The 27,407-nt window shown below is 36.6% G+C and overlaps 3 protein-coding genes across 3 annotated transcripts; 1 reads left to right on the top strand and 2 right to left on the bottom strand.

Moving 5' to 3' along the window:
• Positions 1 to 321: 321 nt before the first annotated feature.
• On the top strand, positions 322 to 2,882 carry LOC120083061 (exocyst complex component EXO70A1). Its single transcript, XM_039038590.1, has one exon. The coding sequence runs from the start codon at positions 580 to 582 to the stop codon at positions 2,410 to 2,412; it is 1,833 nt and encodes a 610-aa protein (XP_038894518.1). The 5' UTR covers positions 322 to 579; the 3' UTR covers positions 2,413 to 2,882.
• A 265-nt stretch (positions 2,883 to 3,147) lies between these two features.
• LOC120083068 (sm-like protein LSM1B) lies at positions 3,148 to 6,185 on the bottom strand. The gene is made up of 4 exons (XM_039038601.1): positions 6,084 to 6,185; positions 5,889 to 6,004; positions 5,754 to 5,816; positions 3,148 to 5,486 (listed from the first exon to the last, which is right to left on the bottom strand). The coding sequence occupies exons 1-4, from the start codon at positions 6,103 to 6,105 to the stop codon at positions 5,400 to 5,402; spliced, it is 288 nt and encodes a 95-aa protein (XP_038894529.1). The 5' UTR covers positions 6,106 to 6,185; the 3' UTR covers positions 3,148 to 5,399.
• Positions 6,186 to 7,790: 1,605 nt separating this feature from the next.
• Positions 7,791 to 8,852, bottom strand: LOC120079020 (protein NEGATIVE GRAVITROPIC RESPONSE OF ROOTS-like). Its single transcript, XM_039033199.1, has 4 exons — positions 8,847 to 8,852; positions 8,677 to 8,752; positions 8,075 to 8,550; positions 7,791 to 7,961 (listed from the first exon to the last, which is right to left on the bottom strand). The coding sequence occupies exons 1-4, from the start codon at positions 8,850 to 8,852 to the stop codon at positions 7,791 to 7,793; spliced, it is 729 nt and encodes a 242-aa protein (XP_038889127.1).
• Positions 8,853 to 27,407: the final 18,555 nt, after the last annotated feature.

The following is a 27,407-nucleotide window of genomic DNA, read 5'->3' as shown; positions in this document are numbered from 1 at the left end:
TTAATTTTGAGAGACCATCAAATTACAGTCCAGATAGCATTGAGCTTAAAAACAGCAAGTAAATAAATGGTTAAAGAAAGTTGTAAAAGGTTAGAAAAGAATATAATTTAGAGAGGATTTAAAAAAAAAAAAAAGAGGAATGAGATAGTATTTTTTAAAGCATAAGAAAATTGAGAGATTTAAAGAGAGCAGGAGCACCGTCGATTTGCAAATCTATTACTGTTAATAAAATAAGAAAAAAATATGTGTTGGATCCAATTATTGTTCATAATTAAAAGTAGAAGGAAAAAAAAAGGTAATTAAAGTCAAAAGAAAGTCTGCATCTGTTTATTTGTTTGGGGGATTGGTCCAATCTGTATTTTCGTCAGAAATACACTCACAAACGCTACCCTCCTCCTTCATCTTCTTCCCCAATCATCACTCACTTCCCGACAAAAATCCTCCGCCATAGCTTTTTCCTTTCCTTTCCTTTCCTTTCCTCTCCTCTCATTGTTCTCAGAAAAGGGAGGAGCAGCAGCAGTTAGAGCGCTAACCATATCCCACTTTCCCAACAGATTTTGATTTCTTCTTTCTTTCTTCATGGACCCCTCTCTTGAACTTTCAGAAACGCCTGAGCAGATTATACTTCGTTGGGACTCCGCCGCGCCGGAGGATGTCAAGGATAAGATGATTTTTGACTCCGATAGGGAAGAGATCGACCGTTATTTGCAGGCAGTCGATGAAATCCAAAGGTCCATGTCGTCCGCTTCCATTTCAGACGATCAGAACAAAGTCGATTCCACTATGCAGATCGCTATGGCTAGGCTTGAGGATGAGTTCCGTCACATTCTCTCCAGTCATACCACTCCGATCGAGGTCGAGTCGCTTACTGATCCGAGTCCTTCTTCTCGCTCTATGTCCACAAGTGGGAGTGCTGTGTTCGAGGATGAAAACGATGACGAACCGGACTTGGGGGAAGTTCAGCTGGATTTAAGTGGTAGTCCGAGTTTTGGGTCGAGTGGCCGATCGAGTTACCGGGCGACCAGTAGTATTCGTGAAATTGATCTGATACCTTCGGATGCGATTATCGATCTACGAAGTATTGCTGAACGGATGATATCGGCGGGGTACCTGCGCGAGTGCATCCAAGTCTATGGCAGTGTGCGAAAGTCCACCTTCGACTCCAACTTCCGACGGCTCGGAATTGAGAAACTAAGCATTGGAGATATCCAGAGGCTGGATTGGAACGAGCTGGAGACGAAGATCAGAAGGTGGATTAGAGCAGCAAAGGTTTCTATTAGGACTTTGTTTTCCAGCGAGAAGAAGCTCTGTGAGCAAATTTTTTATGGCATAGGGACCGCCATAGACGATGCTTGTTTCATGGAGACTGTAAAAGGCCCTGTGACTCAGTTGTTCAATTTCGCCGAAGCGATCAGTATAAGCCGTAGATCACCTGAGAAGCTGTTCAAGATTCTAGACCTCCATGATGCTTTAACGGAGTTGATACCTGACATTGATGTGATATTCGAATCAAAATCCGCGGAGTATATTCGGATTCAGGCGGCGGAGATATTGTCGCGGCTGGCGGAGGCCGTCAGAGGAACGTTATCGGAGTTTGAAAATGCGGTGCTGCGGGAGCCGTCGACGCATCCGGTTCCCGGCGGGACGCTTCATCCGTTGACAAGGTACGTAATGAACTATGTAAGTCTGATTTCGGATTACAAAGTGACCTTAGACGAGCTCATCGTGTCCAAACCATCGACCGGCTCGAGGTACTCGGCGGACCCCACGACCCCAGATATGGATTTCGGTGAGCTAGAGGGCAAAACGCCATTAGCGCTCCATCTCATATGGAGCATCGTGATTCTGCAGTTCAATTTGGAGGGGAAGTCCAGACACTACAAAGACCATGCTCTAGCTCATCTCTTCATCATGAACAACGTTCATTACATCGTTCAGAAGATAAAAGGATCCCCGGAGTTGCGAGAAATGATCGGAGACGTTTATCTGAGAAGGTTGACCGGGAAGTTTCGACAGGCGGCGACAAACTACGAAAGAACAACGTGGGTGACTGTGCTGTATTGCCTGCGAAACGAAGGGTTGAATGCCGGCGGGAGCTTGTCTTCCGGCCCCGCAAAGAGCCTTATTAGAGATAGATTCAAGACTTTCAACGCCATGTTTGAGGAAGTTCACAGGACACAATCAGCCTGGTTGATACCAGATTCTCAGCTGAGGGAGGAGCTACGCATATCCATAACTGAGAAGTTGATCCCAGCTTACAGGTCGTTTCTTGGCCTCCATGGCCACCACATCGAGAGTGGAAAACACCCCGAAAATTACATCAAGTATTCTGTTGAGGAACTCGAAAATGCCATCTTGGATTTCTTTGAGGGTTGCTCAGTAACCCATAACTTAAGAAGGAGATCTCACTGATACATAGCGCATGCTATTCCATTTTCAAGTTACTCAAATTCTTTCAATTTTTGGTGGAGTTTTTGGGATGATATGATGGTTGCCTTCTTTGTCGTCATCCACTTTGAAGTTTCATTGTTCATCATTCTAATATTGGGAGTGAGCCGGTTCTGCAATTGATCTGCTTTATTTTTCCAATGGAGCCATATCCTCAGCCTGAATTCTCCTGCCTTGTAAGCATGTTACTTTTTTTCTTACCACATTTTTTTTCTAAATTTCTGTTCATATTGGAATTGTTCTTTGTGTGCTTTTCATTTCTTATTATTTATTTTGCACATCTAAAGTATCTGGCTGTCTCCTTCTCTAAGCATTCAAGTCGTCTGCACCATGTTGTATTTTTTTTCCTGCACCATGTTGTATTTCTGTTCTAATCTGGAGAGACAGTCACTGATAATCTTTGACAGTCTAGAACTTTTCCTCTTTTCCAAACATTTTTAGATGTCTATCTCATATTGTTTTGTATTCCATTGACGAAGCTTTGGAAGCCTTTACAGTTCGTAAAGTAAGAGCCGAAGTAATGTCTGATTTGAACCAACACAACTCATCTTGAGATGTTCACTATTCGAGTTACGTTCCATATTTCGAATCTGAGAAGTTTAAGAATCTTTTAGCAAATAGTTCCATGTTAGACACTAGTTGGCTACTTCAGACAGTATTCAATATCCTATGATGTGGTTGCAGATTATACTACAATGCTGGTAAATTATTAAACTGTTGTTTCTGTTTCATTAATTATTCCTAAGGAATGCTATTTGCTGGGTAGAAAGAGTATTGCAGGGACTTAAGTGCTCTGGTTAAACTCTATTAGTTCTTTTAGTTCTTAGTTCTCATTCTGATTAGTCTTATATATGAAAAAAGTTCTGATTTAGACACCTAGTTTATCGAACAGAGCTAAACATAATATACAAATAGTGAACAATATGTTAAAATAGAAGAAATGACAACGTTAAATACAGAGAAATTTTTTCCCTTTGAAATTGAGGGTGGAAGTCTCTCTCTCAGTCACTTACCTGCCTGGATTCTCATTATTCATTGATCAGCCCGACTCTGATTGTTCTTTTGGACTATTTTCTTAAGTAACTTTCAAGAGATGAGTATTTGAACCTACCACCTTTAAGTCAAGTAATGACTTGACAAGTTGAGCCATGTTCAAGATGGCAGTCTAATAGGTTTTTTTTCCCTACTTATATCTCTGTACTCTGATGATGATACTTTAAAGTTTAAATTGTATATTAGGTACCTTTACATCTCCATAATGAACACATGTTGTCCATAATTTATTTTCTCTGTTCTAATAGAATTTATCATATTAGTGGAGATGTAGATGAATAACTATTATTTCTTCTTACCGAGTCATGACTGGTGTCATATCAGTAGGGGCATTGTTATATGAACGTGAACTGTAGAAATGTTCTGTGCATTGAGTACAGTACTCATGGTCTTTGTTTTTGCTTTTTAGTTGCGTTTGTGCTCCTTCTTCACCTGCACAGAAATCTTAAATCTGTTCCCATCATCGTGCACCTTCAAATGTAGGCATCCTTATTCAGATTGCACATTCTCAGGCTGTTCTAATAGATTCCTCCAATTCCCACTTTTAATGTTGTTTGCTTAAAAGGAAAAAGAAAAATTTGTTAATAAACTGTAATACATGAGACTTTTACTAATCTTGAGCCTTAGGATTTGGCTTCATTGCCAATTGAGACTGTCTGCCTTTTTTCCTTCATTTTTACACAATAGCTGTTCATTGACGTGCCCTATCATTTCTAGAGCAAGGTCATCAGATAGCATACTTCTCTATTTGAGAAATTATTATAGGAAGTCACTACAATGTTACTATTCAGTTTTGTTAGAAGCATAAGAGGGATTTGCTTCTAGTGGTTATTACTTATTAGGAGGGCATGCATCTTCTTAAATACACATCCAACTATTATATTTTTAGTACAAATAGACGGGAGAGATTAGAACTACGAATCACTTAGTTTTCAACTCATTTTGGTGCTAGTTGAACCAAGCCATCCAACTATTCTTACAAGACAATCTCATTGTGGTAGCCATGTTGAATAATTTTTCCGATCCGAATCTTATTCTTTTGCTCTCCTTCTCTTTCAACTACTGTTTTAATTAAGTAATAAAAATAATATCTAAAAAAGAGGAAAAGTGATTTGTTTGGTTGCAATTGATGGATGGATTATAGATAGGCCTATCTCACGTAAACGAACAATTGATTCTCGGATTTGATAGGTTATGATCTATCATTTCTACTTTGGTGACTTGACTCAGTGACCACGTAGTCTTGCTTTTATGAGTTCCAAAAGGCTCCTCTGAAGCCACAGGTTATGGCCACTTTTGCTATGAATTTGGATGGTAATGGTGTTGAGTTGGAAAAAAAAAAGGCTCACTAGTTGTGGAATAATGAGTAATCATCCTTTTTTCCAAAAGGAGATAAAGCTTCCCAATTTTCTTTAGTTGTACACAGGGTAAAAGTTGTAAATATAACAATCAAATCAAAACTATTAGTTGATATAACAAAATGTGAATTTTCTTCTTTTACAAATATAGTAAAATTTAGATAGTCTATCCACAAATATAATAAAATCTATCAACAAAGGATAGATTTTGCTGTATTTATATATTTTTTTAAAATGTTGTTATACTTAATTATTATCCTTAAAATTGCTGCAATCTGCAATTATTTAAACGTTTTTAATGGCAAAGGCAAGCTCTAGTGAAAATTTTACAATTTCTTTTAGAACTTCTATTACAACTTTTTTGGTCTATAACAAGGCATCACCAAAACTCGTGTTCCTGATTAAATTTAGATGAAGACATTCGAGCTACAGGAATTGGAATATTTGACATTTTGGTTAAAGATACATGCCCGATTTCTTAAGTGAAACGATGCAAGTCCTAAGATTTGACATATCGGAGAAGTAACAGATTCTTTCCAATCAATCAAATATATCTTCAAGGAGTTCCTCCATCCATTTCTTCAAGGTTCTTTGAAGCTCTACTGACTCCCTTTCTGCTTTCCTAGCCTGCATTCATCCCCAGCCATGCTTTTAGAATTTTCTAAAATGTAAGGTTCAAAATTATGTTAGAATCAAAACCGAATAAAATGGCTTCCAAAGTTATTGGGAGTGTTCTTTCATTATTTTCAATGGTTTAAAAATCTTTCCCCCATGCTCAAAAATAACGAGCGAAAGAAATGTTTATAAGTTTAATTAAAAGAAAACGGAGCGAGGCCGGGATTAAGTTTTCGTATTAGAGTAGGGGATTTTGTGTTGGATAAATATGTTACTTACAGTTAGAATCTGAGGGAGAGAGACAACAGTCATATGTGGAGGAAGTTGAGGCAAGCTGGGGTCCTGAAATTAAGAATTGAATTAAAGGAATTGGAAGTAGAATTTGAATTTAATTAAGGAGAGAAATGAGATTACCGGCTCTCCAATTAGAATAATATTCTCGGCTCGAACTACCAAAAGACCAATGGGATTATCACAATACTCATTCTCAACAATAATTCTTTCAAAAGCACTTTCAAGAACAATAGTCCCTACGCAAAATTTAAAATTATCAAGTGAATTTTCATAATAGGATTATCTCTCTCATAAATAAATGAATTAAAAATGTACCAAATTGATCAAAGGAACGCATAATGCCAATGAAACATCGTCCATCAAGAAGCAGAACCAGTAATTTGCCTGTAGGATCATGTGAAATTAGAAGAAGAAGAAGAAAGGGGAAAGAAAAGCAAGAATTTTGAAAGAGAGGATGTGAGTACGGTCAAGATGATCGCGAAGATAGAAGATGCCTTGCGTGATAATTGAAGAAACCATCATTGAGTCTCAATTCAATAGTATTGCTGAAACTTACTCTAATTAACCTTTCTAGGCCTAAACTTATAATTAATAACTCTCTCTCATCCAATCACAAAATATGCCCATAATCAGTTACGATTCATTTTAAATTTCTCTCATTTGAAATTCAATAAATCATTTTTATTTTAAATTTCTATTGGAACAAGATTTAAAATTTTGTGTTTGGATGATAATTTGGAAAAAAAATAAAGTAGAATTTCATTTTCTTTCTCGTTGCAACAAAGAACGTAATTCATTTGAAATTCTTCAAGAATTTTAAATAAACATTATATTTTTTAATTCACAATTTGTCGATATTATGAGTTTTTTTTAATAGAATCATTAATATCTTACTTCATAATCTTATGGCTTTTGAAAATTGAGTGTTTATTTTTATTTTAAGAATTGAGTTTGCTTTCTTACAATTTATTTTTATTTTATTTGAAGCCTTAGTCGAACTTTTTCAAACTTTTTTTTTAACTTTTAAATTTTGGCTTTCAAACCTTATATGGTATATTCTTATGACATTGAGGAGTACTACGAGTGCTAGATATTGTATGTCACAATGATGGTTTGTGATGGTAGTGGTGATCTTGTGATGGACGTATTTAATTGACATTGAAGGTATAGTATTAACGACATACTTAATTAAGAGAGTTTTGCTCAATCAACTTAATCTTATGGAGGATTTTCAAAAATAGAAAAATAAGGGAGATTATTTACACAAATAACAAAATTTAATTATAATTATGATAACATTGTGTTATCAATGTCTATCACAGATAGACGCTGAGAAGCTTATTAACATCTGACTGTCTATCAGTGATAGAAACTGATATTAGTCTATCACTGATAGAGACTGATAGAAGTCTATTCATGTTTATCAGTGATAGAAAACTGATAGAAGTCTATCATTTATAAAGACTGATAGAAGTCTATCAATGTCTATCAATGCTAGAGACTGACAGAAGTTTATCATTGATACTACCAATGATAGAAACTAATACAAATCTATCATTCATAGAAATTGATAGAAATCTATAAGTGTCTATTAGTATTTTTTTTAATTTATTTATGTAAATAGTTTGATATTTTTCCTATCTGTGAAAATATATCTAATTTTGTTATATAATATAATATGTTTATAGATGGAATAATATTTAAACAAATGTGCATGGTTATTTTTTTTAAAGAAAAATACATAAAAAAAAAAAAATTTACACATGATTTTTCTAACATGAATTTACTCATGTACTTCACTATTGAAATTATCATACTCAAATCACCTAAATAATGAGTTTTAAAGATTGAACATAAATAAAAACAAAGTTCTTACTAAGTAGAAGATGAATAACAAATACAAGGTAATATAAATGAGGATGAAATACATTTTCCAACCTTTATTGGGACAATTGTTAAAAAGGGAAATAAGATCATGTGGGTTTATGGCTATTGGCCATTGAAAATTCTCTATCTTCTACGTTATTGAATGGATTTTGACCTTGAGTTTACATTATTACAATTATCATATTTGTTCTCTTCATCTTCACTTCTCTTATCTCTCCTCTCTTTCTCCTTTATGAATCTCTTCAATGAAGCCATTTGAGAAGAATTCTTAGGGTATATCTTCTTACGAAGCATCATCCTCAAGATCTGTCGATTATCATACGTTCAACATACGTACATGTAAAACTATGAACTATAATTAAGCCTACTACGTATTCTACTAGTTAAAACATTATATATCATCATTGTTGTTTACGTACCTTTTTCATCGTTGCGTCTTGCGGTGTGTCCATGAAGCTCAGTGGCGGCAATGGTGGCAACGGTGCAAAACCGCTTCCACAGACAAATATCTTCTTGACCAGAAACGATACGGATCTCTTCACAATGGATTTTGGATGATTACTTTTCTCATCATCATCTTTCCATTCCCCAATCACTAAATTACCAATGTTCTTTTTCACACCTTGTTCTTCTGTTTGATCATTATCAAAATCATCAGTTTCCTCTTCCCCAAGTTGAGTGTTTTGCTGCCAAAGTTCCCTCAACTCCTCTTCTAATTTAGGGATATCTTCAAGAGAACCACCTTCATCTTCGGTTTCTTTCGATGGAGATCGAGCGTCAACGACAGTGTTTTCGGCATCGGTCGTCTTCAATACATTCAACACATTATTGTTGCCAAAAGTTCCAATTGCTAGTAGGCCAAGAGGCAAAGGACTGGTTTCTTCAAGCTGCTCAACTGCTTTATTTATGATAACATATATATCATGATTAAGTATGTAAAATAATGGTGAGTTAGTAGTAAAGTATCATTTTTTTTTTTTTTTACTTGAGATAGATAAAGAATAGTGCAAATTGATATTACTTGAAGAGTTTGAATGTGATCCTTTGTTCTGAAATTTTACTTTTCCTTGGAGTTTACTTTGCATCCAACTCAACAACTGGAACCCAAAAACAAAATTATCAAAATTTGAAGGGTTATTCAGCAAAAAGAGAATAAAAACAAAGATACATGCAAATTTGTTTATAACTAACCTTCATTTTGCAAAGGAGAGGCCTTGGAGGGCTCCTTTAAAGCAAGTATATGTATAATGGTAGTGGAGAAGCTTTTGGGGGGTTAACCATAAAGAAAAAACCTCATTTCAAAGAGCCAATTTTGCTTAAAAGAGAGTGTGGGCTACTTTAATTTCCATTATAGATCAAATTAAATTACTTTTTCTCATCTTTTGATATCTTTCCCAAATGATTAATAAATAATAAATTGTTTTTTATATGATCAATACAAATGAATTGCCAATTGATTAAAAACTTCGGTTAAATTACAAATTTAATTCCTAGTCCCATGATTTGATAAAATCTTCGTATATAGACCATATGGTTGAATCTATTTTATGAAGATTTTATCAAACCACAAGTACTATTTATGAGGTTTTATCAAACCATAAAAACTAAATTCTAACTTTTTCCAAACCGTATGGATAAAATTTGTAATTTAACAAGAAAAAATCCATATTCTTTCAAAAGACACAATATTATACGTATGACGTTTCATAAGTATTTCAAAATAGTTATATGCTAAAATGTTATTGAGTGAAAATAGAGACATGAAATGATGTGGTAGTGACCTTGAATGAATATGATTGGAACCGGAATATTGGCTCCCCATTTCAATAATTTCCATTAAAAATTCCAACAAATTTGTACTCCTAAAGTAATTTTAAAACGTTTATAAAAGTCCAAAGATAATATTACAAAATTTAAAAGAATACAAGTATCTATTTATTTATTTTATTAAAGAACAAAGTTGAGGAATATTTAACAACATATAAAATTAGTATGAGCATGATAGACCAAAAACGGAGCCAACTGAATAAAACCATCCGATTGACGATCGATTTGCACCCCTCAAATGTTGAAGGTCGATTTGAACATTTACTTAATTTAATTTGGTTGAAAAAGGGACTCTAACCGCAGGTGCACAACCTTACTAAAAGAACATTACTAAGAAAAAGGGAAACCACATATTTATTAAAATGAAAAAAAATGGAGATTGTGTATATTTGTAATTGAAACACGTGGTAGATTTCTTGAAAAGCTAAAAATTGTACTTGAAAAACTAACAAAGGGAATTAATGCATGAATATTTGAGGGACATATGAGAGGTGAATGTGGAAGACTTTCTACAACTACGAGATGATACAATTTCGGACTATGCTTCTACTCAAAGCTTGTGTCGGCCCTTTATTATAATGCTACAGACTTTCTGTCTTTCCCTTTTTTAGACTCTAATCTTCCCTATTCAACTTTCAATTTCATCTATCCACTCTTAAACTTATGAAATTTGTTGAATTTAAATCTTTAATGCATCTTTATAATTTTTTTCCCTAAAAAATAAGATGCATGAGATTAGATAGTCCAACCTAAATTGTATCTAATCATTGTCTTAAATTATATATTAAATCTTCGGATATTGTGAGATTATCACGATCAAACTCAAATTATTCACCTCCGTTTTTCATATGGTAACTCAACTTCCATCTTGCTCCAATAAAAAAGAAAAAAAAAAAACCCCACTTCCATCTAAAATCCAAATTATTTCTAGGGTTGATAATTGATATTGTACTTTAATTTTCATATTTTATGGGGTCAATAGAATTTGAGTTTTATTCTACTGTAAAAGTTTATCATAAATTGTGATCAATAGCTTCGTTTTTTAATGATACCCTATAAAACCTCTCGTGTTAATATCATCTCAATGTTTGGAGGCCCATTATCTTATCTCACTGATTTAAATTGTTTGTAGACCTATTTTCGGAACGTGTTTCTTATCTCACCATCATTTTCCTTCCATGTATCGTATATCATCTCAGTGCTTGACATCAGAACTTTCCACATTCTATATCATCTCAGCACCCCAAACAACTCTAATATTTTAGAAAGAAAATCAATCGTATAACTTCGAAGTTAATAGAACATATTTTATATTGATTAAACTATGCTCATTTCGATGAAATAGAAATATATAATAAGTAAAAGCCGTCTAATTTTAGATTTGTAGGGAATTTTGGGGTGCTAAAAGTTGAAGTTAGAGCCTTTAATTTTGGATTTCTTTTCAAGGTGTGGGGAAGTGAAAGAAGAGATTCACATGGCCGGCTACCTAACTTTGGAAATCCATTTTATATATGTTGGGTTTGGAGAATAATGTAAACTACAAACATTTTATGTCGTGTTTCTATTTCTGGAATGGTTTCTTCATACAAACTACAAGGGCCTCGTTTGGCGTCTAAATTCTATAATTCCCTTCTATTTCTATCTACCTTCTCAAACTTATCTCCCATCCGTCTTTGGGATATGTGGTTCAAGATAACCTTATTGCTTTGAATGCTTTCTCTGTCAATGGAAAAATGGAGTTTCTGGTTTAAAACTTCAAAATCTCATTTTCTAATCTAAATCTAAAAAACCCTTTGTTAAACCGTTAAAGTAGAAAACACCACTAACTATTTTAAAAGTTTCTTTGAATATCTACCATATGATTTAAATGTGTAAATTAGACTTCTCTAGAAATATCTTAGCCTTTCTTTAGGCTCTAAACAACTCTAGAGTTTCTTTAAATAAGATAAGGGATAATTTCATGGAATTATATAGGATATTTTAGAATTAAAAAAGGGTCCAAACAAATTCTTTTACTAGACCACAAGGATATCATGCCTATAAATAAGAGGAGTGTCCCCACATGTAAGTTAAGAAAGAAATAAGAAGTTAAGGAAGTTCGGGGAACTTAGAAATAGCGAGGAAAAATGAATGAGTGAGTATTGAAAAAGTGAAGACATCTTATCTCAAAAGTGCCCATATGTTTTTTTCTTTCCTAATATAAGTTTCTTTCTTTTAAGTGATTTTCTCTCTTCCTTTTGTGCTAATTTCTTCGACAAGTGATATCAGAAGCAAGCTAGTATAGCTTGTTGTAATGGAGCTTATGAAGTGCCGGTACAATATGGAACTGAGAACCTTGTTTTTTGGGACATAACTACGTGTGGAGTCATCACTACAAGATGATGGGAGACCTTCAAGTTGTTGGAGGAATCACAAAGCTCAACACTCAAAACTACAAAACATAGTCCACATGCAGAAAGTCATATCTCCAAGGCCAAGGCTTGTGGATTGTTGTGGAAGGCACTACAGTCAAGCCACTTAAAGACGCTACAACTTTGAAGAAATAGAATATTGAGGCAACTAAGGCCATGTTTGCAATTAAGACTATAATTGATGAAGAAATATTGCAGTACATTCGTATCGTAAAGACGACGAAGATAGCATGTAGCATATTTGTCTCACTTTTATTAAAGAAATCTGATGCAATAATGCAGTTTTTGGAGAACAAGCTCATGTCAACTGCTAAAAATGAGATGATCATCAATCAATATTTCAATAAAAACTTTATGTCTTCATTTTTTAATTAAATTCTACTACTGCTATTTCAGAAATAAGAAGGAGAAAAATTATTATACATGGTCTTAAACATGAGTATAGAAGCTTCATTGCTACTATTCAAGATTGAGATGTCCAACCTTCTCTTATTAACCACTAGAAAATCTATTTTCCAATAAAAAAATTGGGTAAGAAAATGTTGGTGGTCATACTAAAGAGCATTAATGAAGGTGTGTTCTTTAGAGGCCAAAATAATAGATCATCTAGAATATCAAAAGAAAGTAGGATAAAAAAAATGAAGAAATTCCTAAATGCTCTCCAAGTAAGGGGAGTATAATGCATGGTCATCACAAACCACATTCTTCTTAAACAAATTCCTAGGAGGTCACCCAACATAGAACTGCTTCAAGTTAAACACACTTAACTTTGGAGTTCCTATGATTAAACCATCGAAAAGGAGGGTGCATTTTATTGGTATAGATAGTAATTTTCAATTCTTTTAAGTCGTTCTTAACTATACTTTCATGTCCTATGATCCTTCTCATTCGGATGTGATTTTAGTTCATTCATGTCCCCCTCCTAAATCGGGGCATTACAAGGAACTAGCAAATTAATTGAAAAATGAGTATTGAAAAAGGGTAAATGTTATAATTATGGAAAGGTAGGCCATTATGCTAGAGATCGTTGTTGAAAAAAAATCAATAGGAAGCAACGCAGTCAGTTAAAAGCATTAGTGAAAAAGAGTGGGATGCAGATGCATGTTTTGCAACAATAGAACCCAATTGCCAAATGATATCCAATGTAGTTGAAAAGAAAGTGTTGACTCTTTATGCAAAATAAGTAAATTGTGAAAATGATTTAATTGTCAATCCAGATTTTCTCTAACCACATGATATGTGATATAAGAAAAAACACATTAAACAATAAAGTTGAGTGTTTTCGTAATTGCAAACAACTTGAAGTTCCAAGCTGTTAAGTGCTTTGTAACATAAGCAGAATGTTAGTTTTCATTGATTTCTATGATTGAGTCCTTCTGCATTAACGCATTTAAGATTGGATCAATCGTATAATAATATCTTTCAATTCTTTTTTCCCCCTATTCTGACCAAGTAATTGTAGCCAATCGACCAAATGTGTGTGAGTGATGGAAATGAGAATGACTAAGGTCTAAGTGCAAGCATACATTGCCAATGAAGTAATAAACTCAGAGTATTCTAAGTGTCGAATCCCAGAGGACTAGTTTACTTTTAAAATTAATGATGGTTGTGAATCAATGTGACTGAGATAACTAAGTGATAGATTGAGTTGGACTTAATGAAAGAATCTTACAAGAGGCTAAATAACAGTAATCGAACAGGGGCAAATAATGCTTCAGCTTTTCGGGTTCTATGTTACAAGTGATGCGACTGCATCGCACTAAGACAGTGAAGTGTTCATGGACAAAAATCTACCCTTATTCGATCTGGTGTTCAGTTCCTTTAGGAGTTCTAGGCAAATACTGCCCAATGTTCCCATGGGTAGCTGAATCCTAGAGTAATTAAAGCCCAAATTCTTTACCCTATGGGGTCCCTTATTCCTAAAGCAACATGGCCCTCCTATTCATAGGCTCTTGATCTTGTTGGGAATATTCTAGTCCAAGTGGGAGATTGTTGGAAATGCTTAAAACTCGCAGTTCGTAATATATGAAACATATTATATTTTTTCAATAAAAGTATTATTAAACTTTCAATCTGTTATAAAATCCAATAAATGAACTCATGACTATAGTATGAATATTTTAACTTTATGTAGAGACATAAAAGAGGATTAAGTTATAGTATATAGCCTAAAAGGTCTATAAGTATATGGATGAGATCAGGTACCTCATCCTGGGGACACTATGGATGCGACCCACTTTGTATACTGATACAAACTATGTGATCCCGAAATCATTCATGTGGAGACATGCGAGTGGGAGCTTCCTATGCAAAAGGTGTTTGCATAAGACTAGACCACGAAATAGTCACTTTTCTTTATAATGATCGTTTACTGTTAAAACTGACTATTTCAATTTGATGACCTAGGGTAATTCGATCTTAATCTTGAGCTAACAATAAACTTCTATTTATTTGGGATTATCCTTTGATCTGCAAAGGTGAGAGTAGTTTAACAACATTGCTCAATAAGCCTCCCATTTTAGAGATAAAACTGGATAGATAGCTAGGGACATAGTCTTGTAAGATGGAATACACTCCTACCCAATTTAGGGTTAGTAGATAGGTTATCTTGAGTACTGATTCCTGATCTTGAACAAAGAGGGCCTCACCCTTTCATGATAGAAAGGGACATGGTTTATTAGCTGGACTATAAATCAATTGTTCAATAAAGGATCAGTGGTGACTTAAGGAGCAAGATATATTTAAAGAAGTAAAACGATAATTTTGACCTAGCTGTAAATACGAACAACCTGTGAAAGATCGACTTACTAATCATGGTTAAATAATTTGAATATAAATATATCTATAATGAGGAGAGTGCAACTATCGAGCTATAGTGGTATGTCTTGATAGTTAACGAATATTGATTAATTCAGATTAAAAAATTTAATCGATTTATATCAAATTGTTGGAGCTTATGATCTGTAGGTCTATAAGGTTCCTCTAACTCGTAAAAAATTAAACCTTGGATTAAAATATTAAGTGAATTTAAAATATTCAAAGTCATCTTTTTAGGGTTTGGATTTGAAATGTTCAAATTCAATATTAGGGATTGGATAATTATATAATTAATGTTTAAATTTATTGAAATTAAATGTAATTGGAGAGTTCAAAATATTTAAGTAATGATTTAAATATTGATTACATGAATAGGGATTCATGTGTGAATTAGGTGTTTTATTAATTTAATATTTGATATTAAATTATTATTATTTATTTAATTAAATTTGTTTAATTAATTAATTAAATTAAATTCATTTTTAAAAGAAGAAATTAAATTGAATTTCAATTAGACTTAATTTAGTTTTTGTTTATTTTGATTAAATGAAAAATTAGAATTTAAAAAAGGTTTTAAATCGTCGAAGTGGATGTATCCCAAAAATTGGATTTTAAGTGGATTAATCCATAGATTAACATGTAGCCCACTTGGATAGTACTAATTGAAGTGTCAATCAGCTGATCCTTGTAGTGCTTGCATGAATCAAATGAATAAATACTTCAAATTTTTGAAACTTGGGGATTATGCAATCAGAATTTGAAGAAATTCCACTGAAAGTTTTTTTCTCTCAAATCCACTCCAAACCATCTCCAATTCCCTTCCAATTCAGAGTTTCACCACTCAAATGCAAGACGAAGAATAGTAAAGAAGATTCTCTTCGTGGTCTACTGAAGATTTGAAGATCAAATTCGTGGAATTAGCAAGGATTTAGAGGAATTCTACAAAGTTTGTAAATTCTGAAACCCTCTTTGAATATTCTTGTGTTTTAGCATGCTTGTGACTTAAATTAAGTATAATTAGAGCGTTTAATGATTCTATTAGCTTCCGTTTTATGCATGTTCACTCTATCAGATCCCATAACCCATTGTGAGATCCATTTACACTTTAGCCTTCCCAGTACTAAATCTCCACTAAACTGTTAAATTAAGTGACTAGTTTAATTTACTAATTCTAACATTAATTTTGACAAAGGGAATGCACAATTCAAGTTGATGTGGGTGCAACATTACTTAAGTCATAATAACCCTAGGGCATCCACATTGTTGAATCTCTAGGAAAACTTAGTTCATGGTCGATGACAAAATAAACATCTTTATTGAATCATAAACCATAACTACAAGTTAACGTTCGAGTGAGAAAATTAAATAACCACAATGAATGAATGAAATAGAAATGTTGAAAAGAAAGTGCAATCTCGAGGTGGGATCTTTGAGCAAACCCTCATCCTTTAGTCTTTCCCTAGGAAGATTCTCTTTTTTCAAGGTGGAATCGTGCTTCACCACACGTTTTCACAAGGTGAAGGACCTAGAGCTGCTACGCCTTAAAGGAACCTTTGTTCGTAAGGCTGTTGACTTGGAAGGTTGAAAATTTGTCCAAAAGACTGCTGGAAAATGAAAGAAACAATGAGGGGAAATGAGGTGACTTCAGGGGACGATGAGCTCTCCTGAACTGAAGGTCTTCATTGCCTTATATAGGCCCCAAAATGGTTGGGAAGGGCCGAATTTCGTGCTCAAAAGGTTTACCGGGCAACTTCGAGACTAAAAAACAACTTAAAACGAGAAAATTGCAAAACCTGTGACTGGTTCAAAATCTGGAAAATTAGGCATGCTAATGCGGCCGTATCGTCAACCACATTGCCTGGCGCATTAAAGCATATCCCTCTAGAAATGGACAAAAACCTGCTAAAACCAACAAAATTAGCCCAAAATCAACAATATCCTTTGCAATGCAAATTAAGGCCCTCTTGTTTTGTTTAAGAAATTTAAGACCAACTTTAGAGGGAAAACACATGGAAGAACACATTTTTCCAAGTAAAAATACACAAATAAAAGCTTAAAAACATGCATTTCATGCCATGTATCACACCCCCAATCTTAAATATTTTCTTATCTCCAAGAAAATACTAAACAACTCCCCAAAGTTCAGAACCCACATGCTTGGAATGGTAAATGCAAAGCATAGCAGCATTCAGAGGGGGTATCCAATCTAAATACCCTGCATAAGTTTAATCTCCTATAGAATCCTCACAGGAGTTTTGACCCAACCATCAGCTCAACTTCCCATAACTATCCACTTAAACATGCCCTATTCAGCTGAGCTTTTAATCAACAAACCTAGTGAGATCCAAAACACAACTCAACTTTACCCAACGACATCTTATGACATTTATAGACCCTCCCCCCCACCCCCCTCCCCCCAAAATCATGATTTGCAAGACTTCTCTTTTAATGCGATATTTTTTATTTTTTTTCCTAGGACAAACCTATCATGTCATTCTCACCTTTGTTTCAGCTTACCTACATGGGTGTCATGTGAGTCATCTGACTATGAGCAAGGCTCACACTCCAGGCTTTACTCACTTCCTACAAACTATTTTGCTACAAAAGAAAGAACGGGTGTCATGCTTGCCTTTGGCTATTTTGGATTGTTAAAAAAGAAGGAGTGTGGTCTTAACTTTATTCTCTTTCAACAATTTTTTTTAGTAGGCCCAACATATATTTAACGCACAAACACACACATTCTCATAATCGAGGCTTACAATGATACACAGAATGCGAAGAGCTCTCCCCCCCAACTTAAAATAAGCAATGTCCTCATTGCTTGAGAAAGAAAAAGTTTAAAAAGGGCTTGGTTGCGATGTGCAAGGCTAAGTGCTCCTAGTATCCTAAAGGAGTGAACCGACAAGTGATTAGCCTAAAGAGGTCTTGCATGAGTGGATAAGACTAAGACTCTTGGTTTTTTATCCTTTGGGGTTGAATGTAAGATATGCAAAAGGCGATATGTCCTAGTGATCATCATTAAGAGCTACGTTGCACAACATTCCCAAACAATTTCTAATCAAATCCAGCTAAAAATAATCAATCCAGCAGAACAAAAAGAAATTAACCTAATAAAAGGGAATTTAAACCTAACTGCATAAAAGAAATAAACTAAAAATTAGCTGAATTTTGTAGAGGAAAATAAGAAAGAAGGAACATGATACTCCTCTATAGTGCTGGAGCATCATCATCAACTTCTGTATCATCATTGATGATAGGATCTCGTTTCTCGTTGATAGAGTTCTAGAGAATATGGTATGGGAAGGCAAGAACAATAGGGCAGAAGCCAGGGTCAGTTGGCAATAAGTTCATGCGGCTGCATCACCAACCGCAGATGTCGAAAGGACATGAGTAGTGGAAGGGGTAAGGCCATGACTTGCTGATTCAGGAATGGGGATTGGACCTTGTTGATGAGAAAAAGCAAGGGTCCCATGATCTCTTTTAGGCGAGGAGAAGGTAGCGTCATCCAACATAAGGTTCCTTGAACGCCCTGATAAAGTTGATGTAGGGGAAGATGAAGACTTCGTTGATTTGCCTTTCCTTATGACATATTCTCCTACACTTCTTAATTAAGCCAAGATCAATGGCTGGATTCACCTTACAACGTACCTGAACTAGATCAACTGCTACCCTGACTCGAGCATAAAGCTTACTAATAATAGAAGGAAAGAATAGATGCCCTTTCGTCTTGGGGCCACACTCGACATCTTTTGATTGATAATTTCCCTAAGTTGATAGAAAGGATCTTTTGGATGTTAAAAAAGAGCATGATCCGCCCCAAGGAGATGGTCGTGTCATTGTTAGTTGGCATAATTCGATGCTTAATGAAATAGAGTCAGATGGCCAGCTAATCCTTGATATCCCCAAATTAAGATGTGTGGCACCCTGTGGAAGAGAGCACCCATTCAGCCTTAGGAATCTCAACTGTTTGTAATGCTTCATTAGTCTACTCCTCAGATGGAGCATATATCTTTATAAAACTCTTCTCCTCTTGCTCATCAAACAACCGGTAGATGGAATTAATAACTGGAGGAGAGAAGTCCACCTCTACCCCTCTCAACATGGAAATGCTTCTTTCAGACTGCATTCCCAAGTAGAACTCTCAAACAAGGGCATTATTGGTCAGTAAGGGCTATTTGGCCAAGTATTCTCATGCATAATGAGCCGCCACATGAGTAACATAAGGTGGTAACTCACCAGCCCTCACGAGAAGTCATTCTCCTAAAAAACATCCTTTCTTCTGAGGACCTCTATCTCTGAGCCAACTCCTCCTTATCCACTTCCATAGCCTCCTCATCAAATTTATTAGTGGATGTTATTATAATCCTCGAGGCGTCTCTTCTTGGATTTTTTGCTTCTGCCTTCTCTTTTCTCTTCTCAACCGTTCTCTTGCTTGTTGACCTAGTGATTCTTTTGGGAGTCATTTGCTCAGGCACATATTGCCTAGTTTATTTTTCTTGGCTTTCTTCCTCATCTTCAAAGTCATCTTGCTTATCTCTTGTAGGCCTTTGTTCTTGGACCTCAAACATGAAGAGGTCATCAAAGTCTTCCTCTTCCTCAACTACGTGGGCCTTACCCTCCCTTTGTTGGAAAGGTTGTGCAGCCGCATCATCATTAAGTTGTGTTTCAGTTGCAATCTCTGTTGTTTGCTGCGATGTAGGCGATGTGGCCATACCAGCCTCTATTGACTGCTTTCTGCTTGACTTTTCATCTTCTTATCTTCTTCTGAGCCCACAAGTTAGATTATTTAACTTCCCTTTCACCTCAATCACGGTGTTCTCCGTCTTCTTTCTTATTTCTTTTTCAAGAGCCTCATGCTTCTTCCTATCATCTTCTCCCTTTCTTCTATTCTTTTTTTCATCCTCCATCAGAGCTTGTCTCAAAGCCCTTTCAGCCTTCTCATATCATTGATCTGCCCAGTACTTCTGGCGGCATTCTTCCGCCATTGCACAACTTGATTCACTATTTCCTTCCATAATTCCTTAGAAAAAAGAGCACTAGAGGGACCGCCCTCCTTTCGGTTCTACATGTTCAAAAAAGTTGAGGAAGGAGAGGGTTTTATTCCTGTACCTTTTCCAGCCGAAATAGTAGTCTCTGGCTATTATGGGTTGGGATCCTTCTCATATAAGGCATGTCGTCTTGCAGCAACCATTTACTAGATTTCCCTTCACCATGCCTTGGAACGAACCCATGGTTTAGTGGGCTCGTGCACGACTGATTAGGCCGAGGATCCTTCTCCTTATCCTTTTTCTTTCGTCTCTAATGAGGGTTTTTTGTAACGCGATGGAATATGTGTATGATATTAAATGCTCACAATGATGCGATACTACTACTATTTATGTGTTAATTAGGGATTGCTCAGGTAGTATGCCCTGTGTTGTCACAAGTTTCCTTATGATGGAACCAAGTGTAATTCCACCGCAAGTTTCTTGGTATGATCCGAGGTTGAACACGGAGAAGTGGTGTCGGTTATTGCGGTATGTTTATGTTATATGCGACTGGGTTTTTTTAATTCTTTATAAAAGATGTATACAGTATGTAAATTGCAGTAAAATAAAGGAAAGCGGTAAAGATGCGATAAGACATAAAAATACAATAAACCTAAGCTAGATGTTACAAGATACAGACTTTATGTGCAAGATACTAGGACTAAGGCTAGCTGTGAAGATTGTGCAAAGACATGGGATGCGACGATAAGTCTTGTGAACAGATTAGAAAGAGAAAGATAATTACAAACAACGCAAGTTCTTAATTGCATTGAAGGTACAAATACTGTTCCGCTCTTCTCTTAGCGCACACCTCTCAGTGATCGGCCGCGTTTCCCACATGTTTGTGGTGAAACAGAGTCCAACATAATGAACGCAAGGTTTCTTCCATGTCTGGAAGTACTACTCGCTTTAGTTAAAGCACTCTTCTGACCTTCTCTCGATAGATCAGAATGACATCTTCACTTCTGCTCTCACAGGTGAAGATGCCGTCTAGCATGCTTTAGCTAAACGTATTTTATAACTTTAATACATATTAAGTTCTTGGTGATTCATATTGCTCATCAAGGGATTAAGAAAACATCATGAAAAAAGTGACTAATAGGTGAACGGAAATAGACAGAAAATGGTAAACGAAATCTATCGAAACATTTAATATTTCGACTAAGTGTTTGATACATGATGTGTGAATGAAGAGATAAAGAAAATATGGAATACAATGAAAGAGAGATAGAATAGATACAATTCAGTGCCAATGTCTTGACACAGATTCGATGGAGATTTTCTTGCCGGATCGGATGGTTTCAATGGCAGGAAGAGCTTCCCTCTCAGGCTTGCTCCACCGGTAGCAGGGGTCTCTGCACAGAGCTTCGATCGGGTATATGACAGGTCGGATCTGAGATTCACCTCTCAGCCTTATCTCGTTTTCTTCCCAGATTTCTTCTCTTCAGCACTCAGCTCATCCTTTTCTCTTCTAAAATCTTACAGCACTTAGCCTAGTGTAAAATAACATACTTTTCTCTGAAATCACTAGGGTATTTATAGGAGCAGATCATTTGATTTCGACCTTGTGGTCCCCACGTGATGGTTATGGTAATTTCGCAGATGGAGGGATATTATTCCTTCTGTTATGCAATCAGACCATCAATTTTGCACAACCGTTAGTTGTACACGTGTCTCAATCCTCCACTCTTGCGTTGCTCAGTTGCATCTTTCGATCATGGGTTCGCATGCGGTGTTTGTTTTTATTACCGCATGCAGTCGAAGCGTAGCTCTGGACCGATTGTTGCATTGCGTTGTTACTTCGGTAATCGTCTCTTCATGGGTTATCAACAGGCACAATGTGACAGAGATGTGTTGATTAGTTTCTCATGAACCTTGAGCGCGGTGACTTGGTCTCCTGCAAAATATAGTAAAGTTTGGCTTGTCCTCCATCTTTTTGGCATTTGTGGGTGTAATTTCAAACATTTATAATTATTGTCATACTAGGTTAATTTTCATACAATTGGCGCATAATTACTAAGCTTTGGCCGCAATATCTAGATAAGGTGGCATAAATAACTTGTATTTCTACAAGTTATCAGTGTGGATGCGATGATTATGCAAGTTTTCCTAACAAAGCCCAAGTATAAGCCTTCTTAGGGTCCTGGTAAGTCCACGATTGAACACAGGGATTACTCAAACAGATATGCAACAGACTCTATCTCTGATCTTATTGCTATTTTAAGTTTAAGAAGTTGGATGGTGATTGACTTTGATTCTTTAAGGTGATGGAATTAAATGCAAAGTCATAGAAGAGTGGTGTTGTAACAAATATGCGATAAAGGGTTGAGAAGAGGTTTTGTCAACATTTCTCAAGATATTCTACAAGTCATGCGATCATTCTATACACAAATGTTAAGCACTACATTTCTCAATACATATGGCCACATTTCCTATGTCTAGGATGCATGCGATGTGTAGGGAACGCAGCAAATGGAACTTATTTCTAAGTCTTCTTTAGTCTTGCTTATGAGATCTAATCTGACTCTTTCAAGCCTAGATTCTATGTTTTTAGGCTACTCTTTTAAGTACTCAAAGTGATGAATGAAGCATACATAAGACAAGATGATCGCATGAAGTGCATAACTTAAGTCATGCTAGTTAAGTACTTCTCAACTCATTCACAAATTTAGCTACTCGTGTATGTAGTGAAAAGAATGAACATAGATTGAAATGTAATTTCCATTCTTGCAAATAAAATGCTCAAGTAAAAAATAATAGATGATGTAAGTGTTAAGCCAGGTAAGTAGTGTCTTGCTTCCTCTGGTGTTTACACAACTTTTAGCACTCCAATTCTTTTATAATTTGTAAACTCTTGCTCTCACAAGGGTTAGGTGTGGGTTGATGTCTCTCTTCCATGTTGTTTCCGGCAGTCTCTCGACCTCCTAAAATTAATTCTCTTGGTTTGGTAGCATTGAATGGTATTTATAGACTTCCAAACAAAAACAGTTCTTCGTCTCACTAATGATTGCGTGGATGGGTAGCATTAATTTCCATACCTTGTTGCGCCGTCTGATGGTCACCAGAGGTTAAATGGATTTGCAACGGTATGGTCTTCAACAACCACTAACTGAATTTCTGATTTGACCGCTATTGGCTTCACGTCCCATCACGTTTTATCACATTAGGTCACCGCCTTTATATAAGGTCATCACACAATCATCTTTGAAGTACCATTGGATTGCCAAATTCGGAGATCGTGCTATTGCCTTGTTCCTGCACAAAAATACAAGATTACCTCAGTTTTATTGCTTTTATGCGATGAGAGTTAGCGATCGTGATTTTAATTTTAGTTTAGCGTATTCAATCATAATATTGCCTATTTACTATCGCCTTTTCTCATTGTTTTAATAATTTGAACTTTAATAACTTGTATTTCTACAAGTTATCACACCCCCAAATTTAAAACAATGCTTGTTCTCAAGCATAAACTAAAGATTTCTCAAAATTTTAATCGTCTTTATCCTGCCTAGACTTCTCATAATGCCTCATTCAAACCGCTGAACCATTGTCATTATTAATTTCTATCCTAATCTCTTCCTAAAATATTTCTAACCTTTAGGGATTGCAAGCTTAATCTTAAAAAAATCTTTACTCATTTCCCAGGACATTGCATGATTGATTTTAAATCTTCTCAAACCGGGGTGTTCAAGTGGTTTTGGCCTTCGCATGATTTAAATCTTAGTTTTGTGATCTTGTACTGATCCGAGTGCCCAACCTTCATTTTGGCTTGCTCCCACGGGTGTCATGCGGACATCCAACTATGAGCGAGGCGCTCTTTTCAATCAAAACTCATGCCTATCTTTTTGTTTGGCAAAGAAGTTACGATCACTTAGTTTTTGCGTTGATCACGATTCCCACCTTCGTTTTGGCTTGCCCCCATAGGTATCATACAAATATCCAACTAAGAAGCAGATCGAAAGGCTGAAAATATCACCCCCCCCCCCCCCAAAAAAAAAAAAAAAAAAAAAAATTAAACGCAACAATGTCCTTATTGCTGAAAACGAAATAATTCATGCGATGGACTCAGAAGATTTTGTAAAAATAGTTTTGAAGTAAAGCTGGCAGACCAACTAAATTTTAGAAAGTTTTGTGAATTTGAATGTCCTGAATTAATCTGGCGCTAGTTCATCGATAAGAAGAAGGGCATATATTTCATCATTAAAGTCGTAATGGGCAAAGGATAATTGCAACAACCAAATGTTAAAGTAGTAAAAAATTTAGAATTGACTCAAACGAGAGAGAATGCGATAGTAGAATTCAGTAATATTAAATTGAAATTGAAGTACAAGAATTGAAATAAGACATTAAGGCAAGGAGTGACACAACCCTAAAATTTAATTTTTGCAACACATCATGCTATTATTGCATCCTTCATGAGAAGTTTCAAGTAGGTCTAAGGGTGCGTTCAGATGGGGGGAGAAGCGGTGGTACCACCATGAGACGTGACACGATACTTTCAAAGTAATTTACCATGTAACGAAACTGGTCATGCTGTCTCTAAGCCATCTGCCTGATGAATCCACGCGTTTGCCTCTGATGATCGCGTATAATTTTCTTGTTGTAACTTAGTTACTTAATCTTGAAATGACTTCTGTTCTCGTGAGAGCTCGTCGAGACCTCTTAAAATTGGTTCGCAAAGGTCATCGTGAAGAAAATTAGATCATTCATCTTTAGAGTCTATGTCTGCGGTCACATTGAGGTGAGCTTGTGGTTGTTCGTCATCGGGCTGCCGCATACCAGTCTCACCAATGGCTGAGCTATTTCCTTTTTCAATATGAGGTGATAGCTGACTTGGGTCATCAATAGGATGCAGCGGGCTCTTTTGGTGCTTAGGCGATGGTTGGGGAGTTGGGTGTTGAGTGGCCAAAGGAAGGATAGCTGGCTCCTTTGGTCTGGAGTACAATGCTCAAATTTGGTCGGCGATCATCTTTCCAACGTTGATTGGGATGCGGCATATAATGCAATAGATCACCATGACTCTTTCCCGTGAAATGGCGTGGTCATGAGTTGTTGGCATCAATGTCCGCTTGATGAAGTAAAGCCACACGTTGGCTTCAGGTGTCAAGTCGTGAGGTGATAGCGTATTAACTCCTTTGACAGAAATGTTCCATTTCTTTTTGGGCAATGCTACCGCCTTCAAGGCCTTTTTCTGCTCCTCAGCGGTGGGGTTTTCAATGATTTGGTTTCTTTTAGCGTCATCGGTGTCTTTTAAGTTGAAAATTCTATTGATCTTTAAGATGCCAAACCCGATTGAGCCATCCCCAATGTTAATCTTATAGTGCCCCGAGTGGGGTTTCCCTTCATAAAAGACAGCAATTGCGGTCGGCTTGACTGTCTTCGCTCTGGTGCAAAAATTGTGCCATCCCAACGCCATGATCATTTGCACGATGAAGTCAGGGAGAGGCGATGCAGATGGCAGAAAACCCACTTTTATCAGGATCGAGGGTCTCTTCTTTGGCATCCTTCCTCCACTAGTGGTGCCTTACCCTTGTCCTCTCTTCACACCGTTTGTTTCTTTGGTGCCTTCTCTCTTCCTATCGCACTCTTTCCAGCGCCTTTTCCCTTAGCCTCTTTTTCTTGTGTTCTTTGAGGTTGAGCTTAGTGCGCTTTTCATTCTTTTGTCTAGCTCGCTTTTCCCTGTCACTTTCTTCCTGCATTTCTCGCTCAAATTTTATCGCAGCCCACTCTATACTGTCCAAGGATTTTTTAGGTTGGGGTGGCGGACATTCTAACTTCTCATCGTGTAGTTCATGATGAAATTCAGTTGCGGCAATGAGTGTTAACGCATCCTTTCGAAGGTTTCCTAGACCTTCACATACTTTATTTGCTTTTTTCTTAAACTCCTTGGCCAATGCCTCCGCAAATGAGGCTGCAGCACTAGAACGACTGCTTTTCTAGGTTTGCAATCACTTGAGTGTAGTTGGTTGATGACTTCCTCATCAAGTTGTTCGAGTGATTTGAGGGTTTGAAGGATATTGCCATAAACTTCGTGTTCATCTCTTCGTCTAACCTCGCTTATAGTGGAGAACTCTTGAGGGTTTTAGCCGTATGATGAGGTGGATTGCGAAAGAGTAGGGGCTGAGATGATTAGCGTAGGAGCGAATGGATGGGCGGAAGCCACCATAGCTGGTGGCGCGTATGTGGGTGGTGGGGCAGTTGGGAAGGCAATGGGCCTCCATGAACCCGTTTGTGAGACAACTTCGAATGTGGAACCTGGGTTGGATGAATATATTGAGGTAGGGGTACCTTTGCTGCTTGCCATTTGGAAAAGAGATTTCCAGAATCTTAAGGGATATGCTAATTCCTCGGAGGTTAGAGGGCTCGAAAGTTTTGAGAAAAGTGAAGGTGAAACGTTTGAATAATGAGGGGGGGTTAAATAGACGAATAAGGAAAAAAGATGGGGGTTTGTGCAAACCCTAATCATCACCTATCGCCACATTAAATGAGGTGACAATTTTTTACGTCTTTTCAGTCTCCAGAGGAGACATACGATTTCCTTATCTGCAATGGGCTAATATTGTAATTGCGAAGAATTGGGCTTTTCCAAATGCCCAACTGATCGCATGTTTTTTTTAAGCTCATCACATCACTCTGTTGCACCCGTCCATTGCGATCAAGATGATGCAATCAAAAGGATAGAATGAAGTTGAAAAAGAGTTGATAGTCATATAAAGTAGTAAATATGCAGAAAGTAAAATAAATTCTGAAAAAAACCAAAGGATACACAAAAGAATATACTTCGTCCCTGGTGAATGTATGTTGCTTATCATCGCATAGACTGAGTGTTTCTTCTCTATTCTGGCTTATCTAAGTCAATGGAGGTTTTCTCATGCTGAAAATCCTCTCCATGATACAGCTTTACTTCTGTCCATTCACTTTAAATGTGTTGGTCCCATCTTCGTTAGTCAATTCCACTGCTCCATGCGGTAATACTTCCTTGATTATGAAAGGCCCGGACTAATGCGACTTCAGTTTTCCAGGAAGGAGACGCTGCCTGGAGTTGAACAACAATACCCTTTTCAAACTAATTTACCATGTAACGAAACTGGTCGTGTTGTCTCTAAGCCATGCCTGATGAATCCGCGCATTTGCCTCTACTGACTGTGTATAATTTTCTTGAGTTCCTCATTTTCTTGTTGTAATTAGTTACTTGATCTTGAAGTTACTTCTATCCTCACGAGAGCTCATCGAGACCTAAAATTGGTTCGCAAAGGTCATCGTGAAGAAACTTATACCATTCATCTTCAGAGTCGACGTCTACGGTCACGTTGGGGTGAGCTTGTGGCTATTCGTCATCGGGTTGCTGCATACCAGTCTCACCAATGCCTGAGCTATTGCCTTTTTCCATATGAAACGATAGCTGACTTGGGTCATCAATAGGACGCGGCAGGCTCTTTTGGTGTTGAGGCGATGGTTGGGGAGTTGGGTGTTGAGTGGCTAAAGGAAGGGTAGCTGACATATTTTCAGGAGGGGGTGGTGTGTTGAGATCGACGCCAACTCGCGTTTCTTTGATGGTGGGCAGAGGTGGGGATTTTTGAACTTTAGGGGAGAGGGCTAGGCTTTTATCAACCCTCTGCTTCTTTTGCTGAGCGTTTTCAGTAGCTGCAGATTCAGGAGGCTGCCGCTTT

Source organism: Benincasa hispida, chromosome 1 (genome assembly GCF_009727055.1).
Source record: "Benincasa hispida cultivar B227 chromosome 1, ASM972705v1, whole genome shotgun sequence".
In the NCBI taxonomy this organism is placed as follows: domain Eukaryota; kingdom Viridiplantae; phylum Streptophyta; class Magnoliopsida; order Cucurbitales; family Cucurbitaceae; genus Benincasa; species Benincasa hispida.
This window is presented reverse-complemented; position numbering and strand designations above follow the sequence as displayed.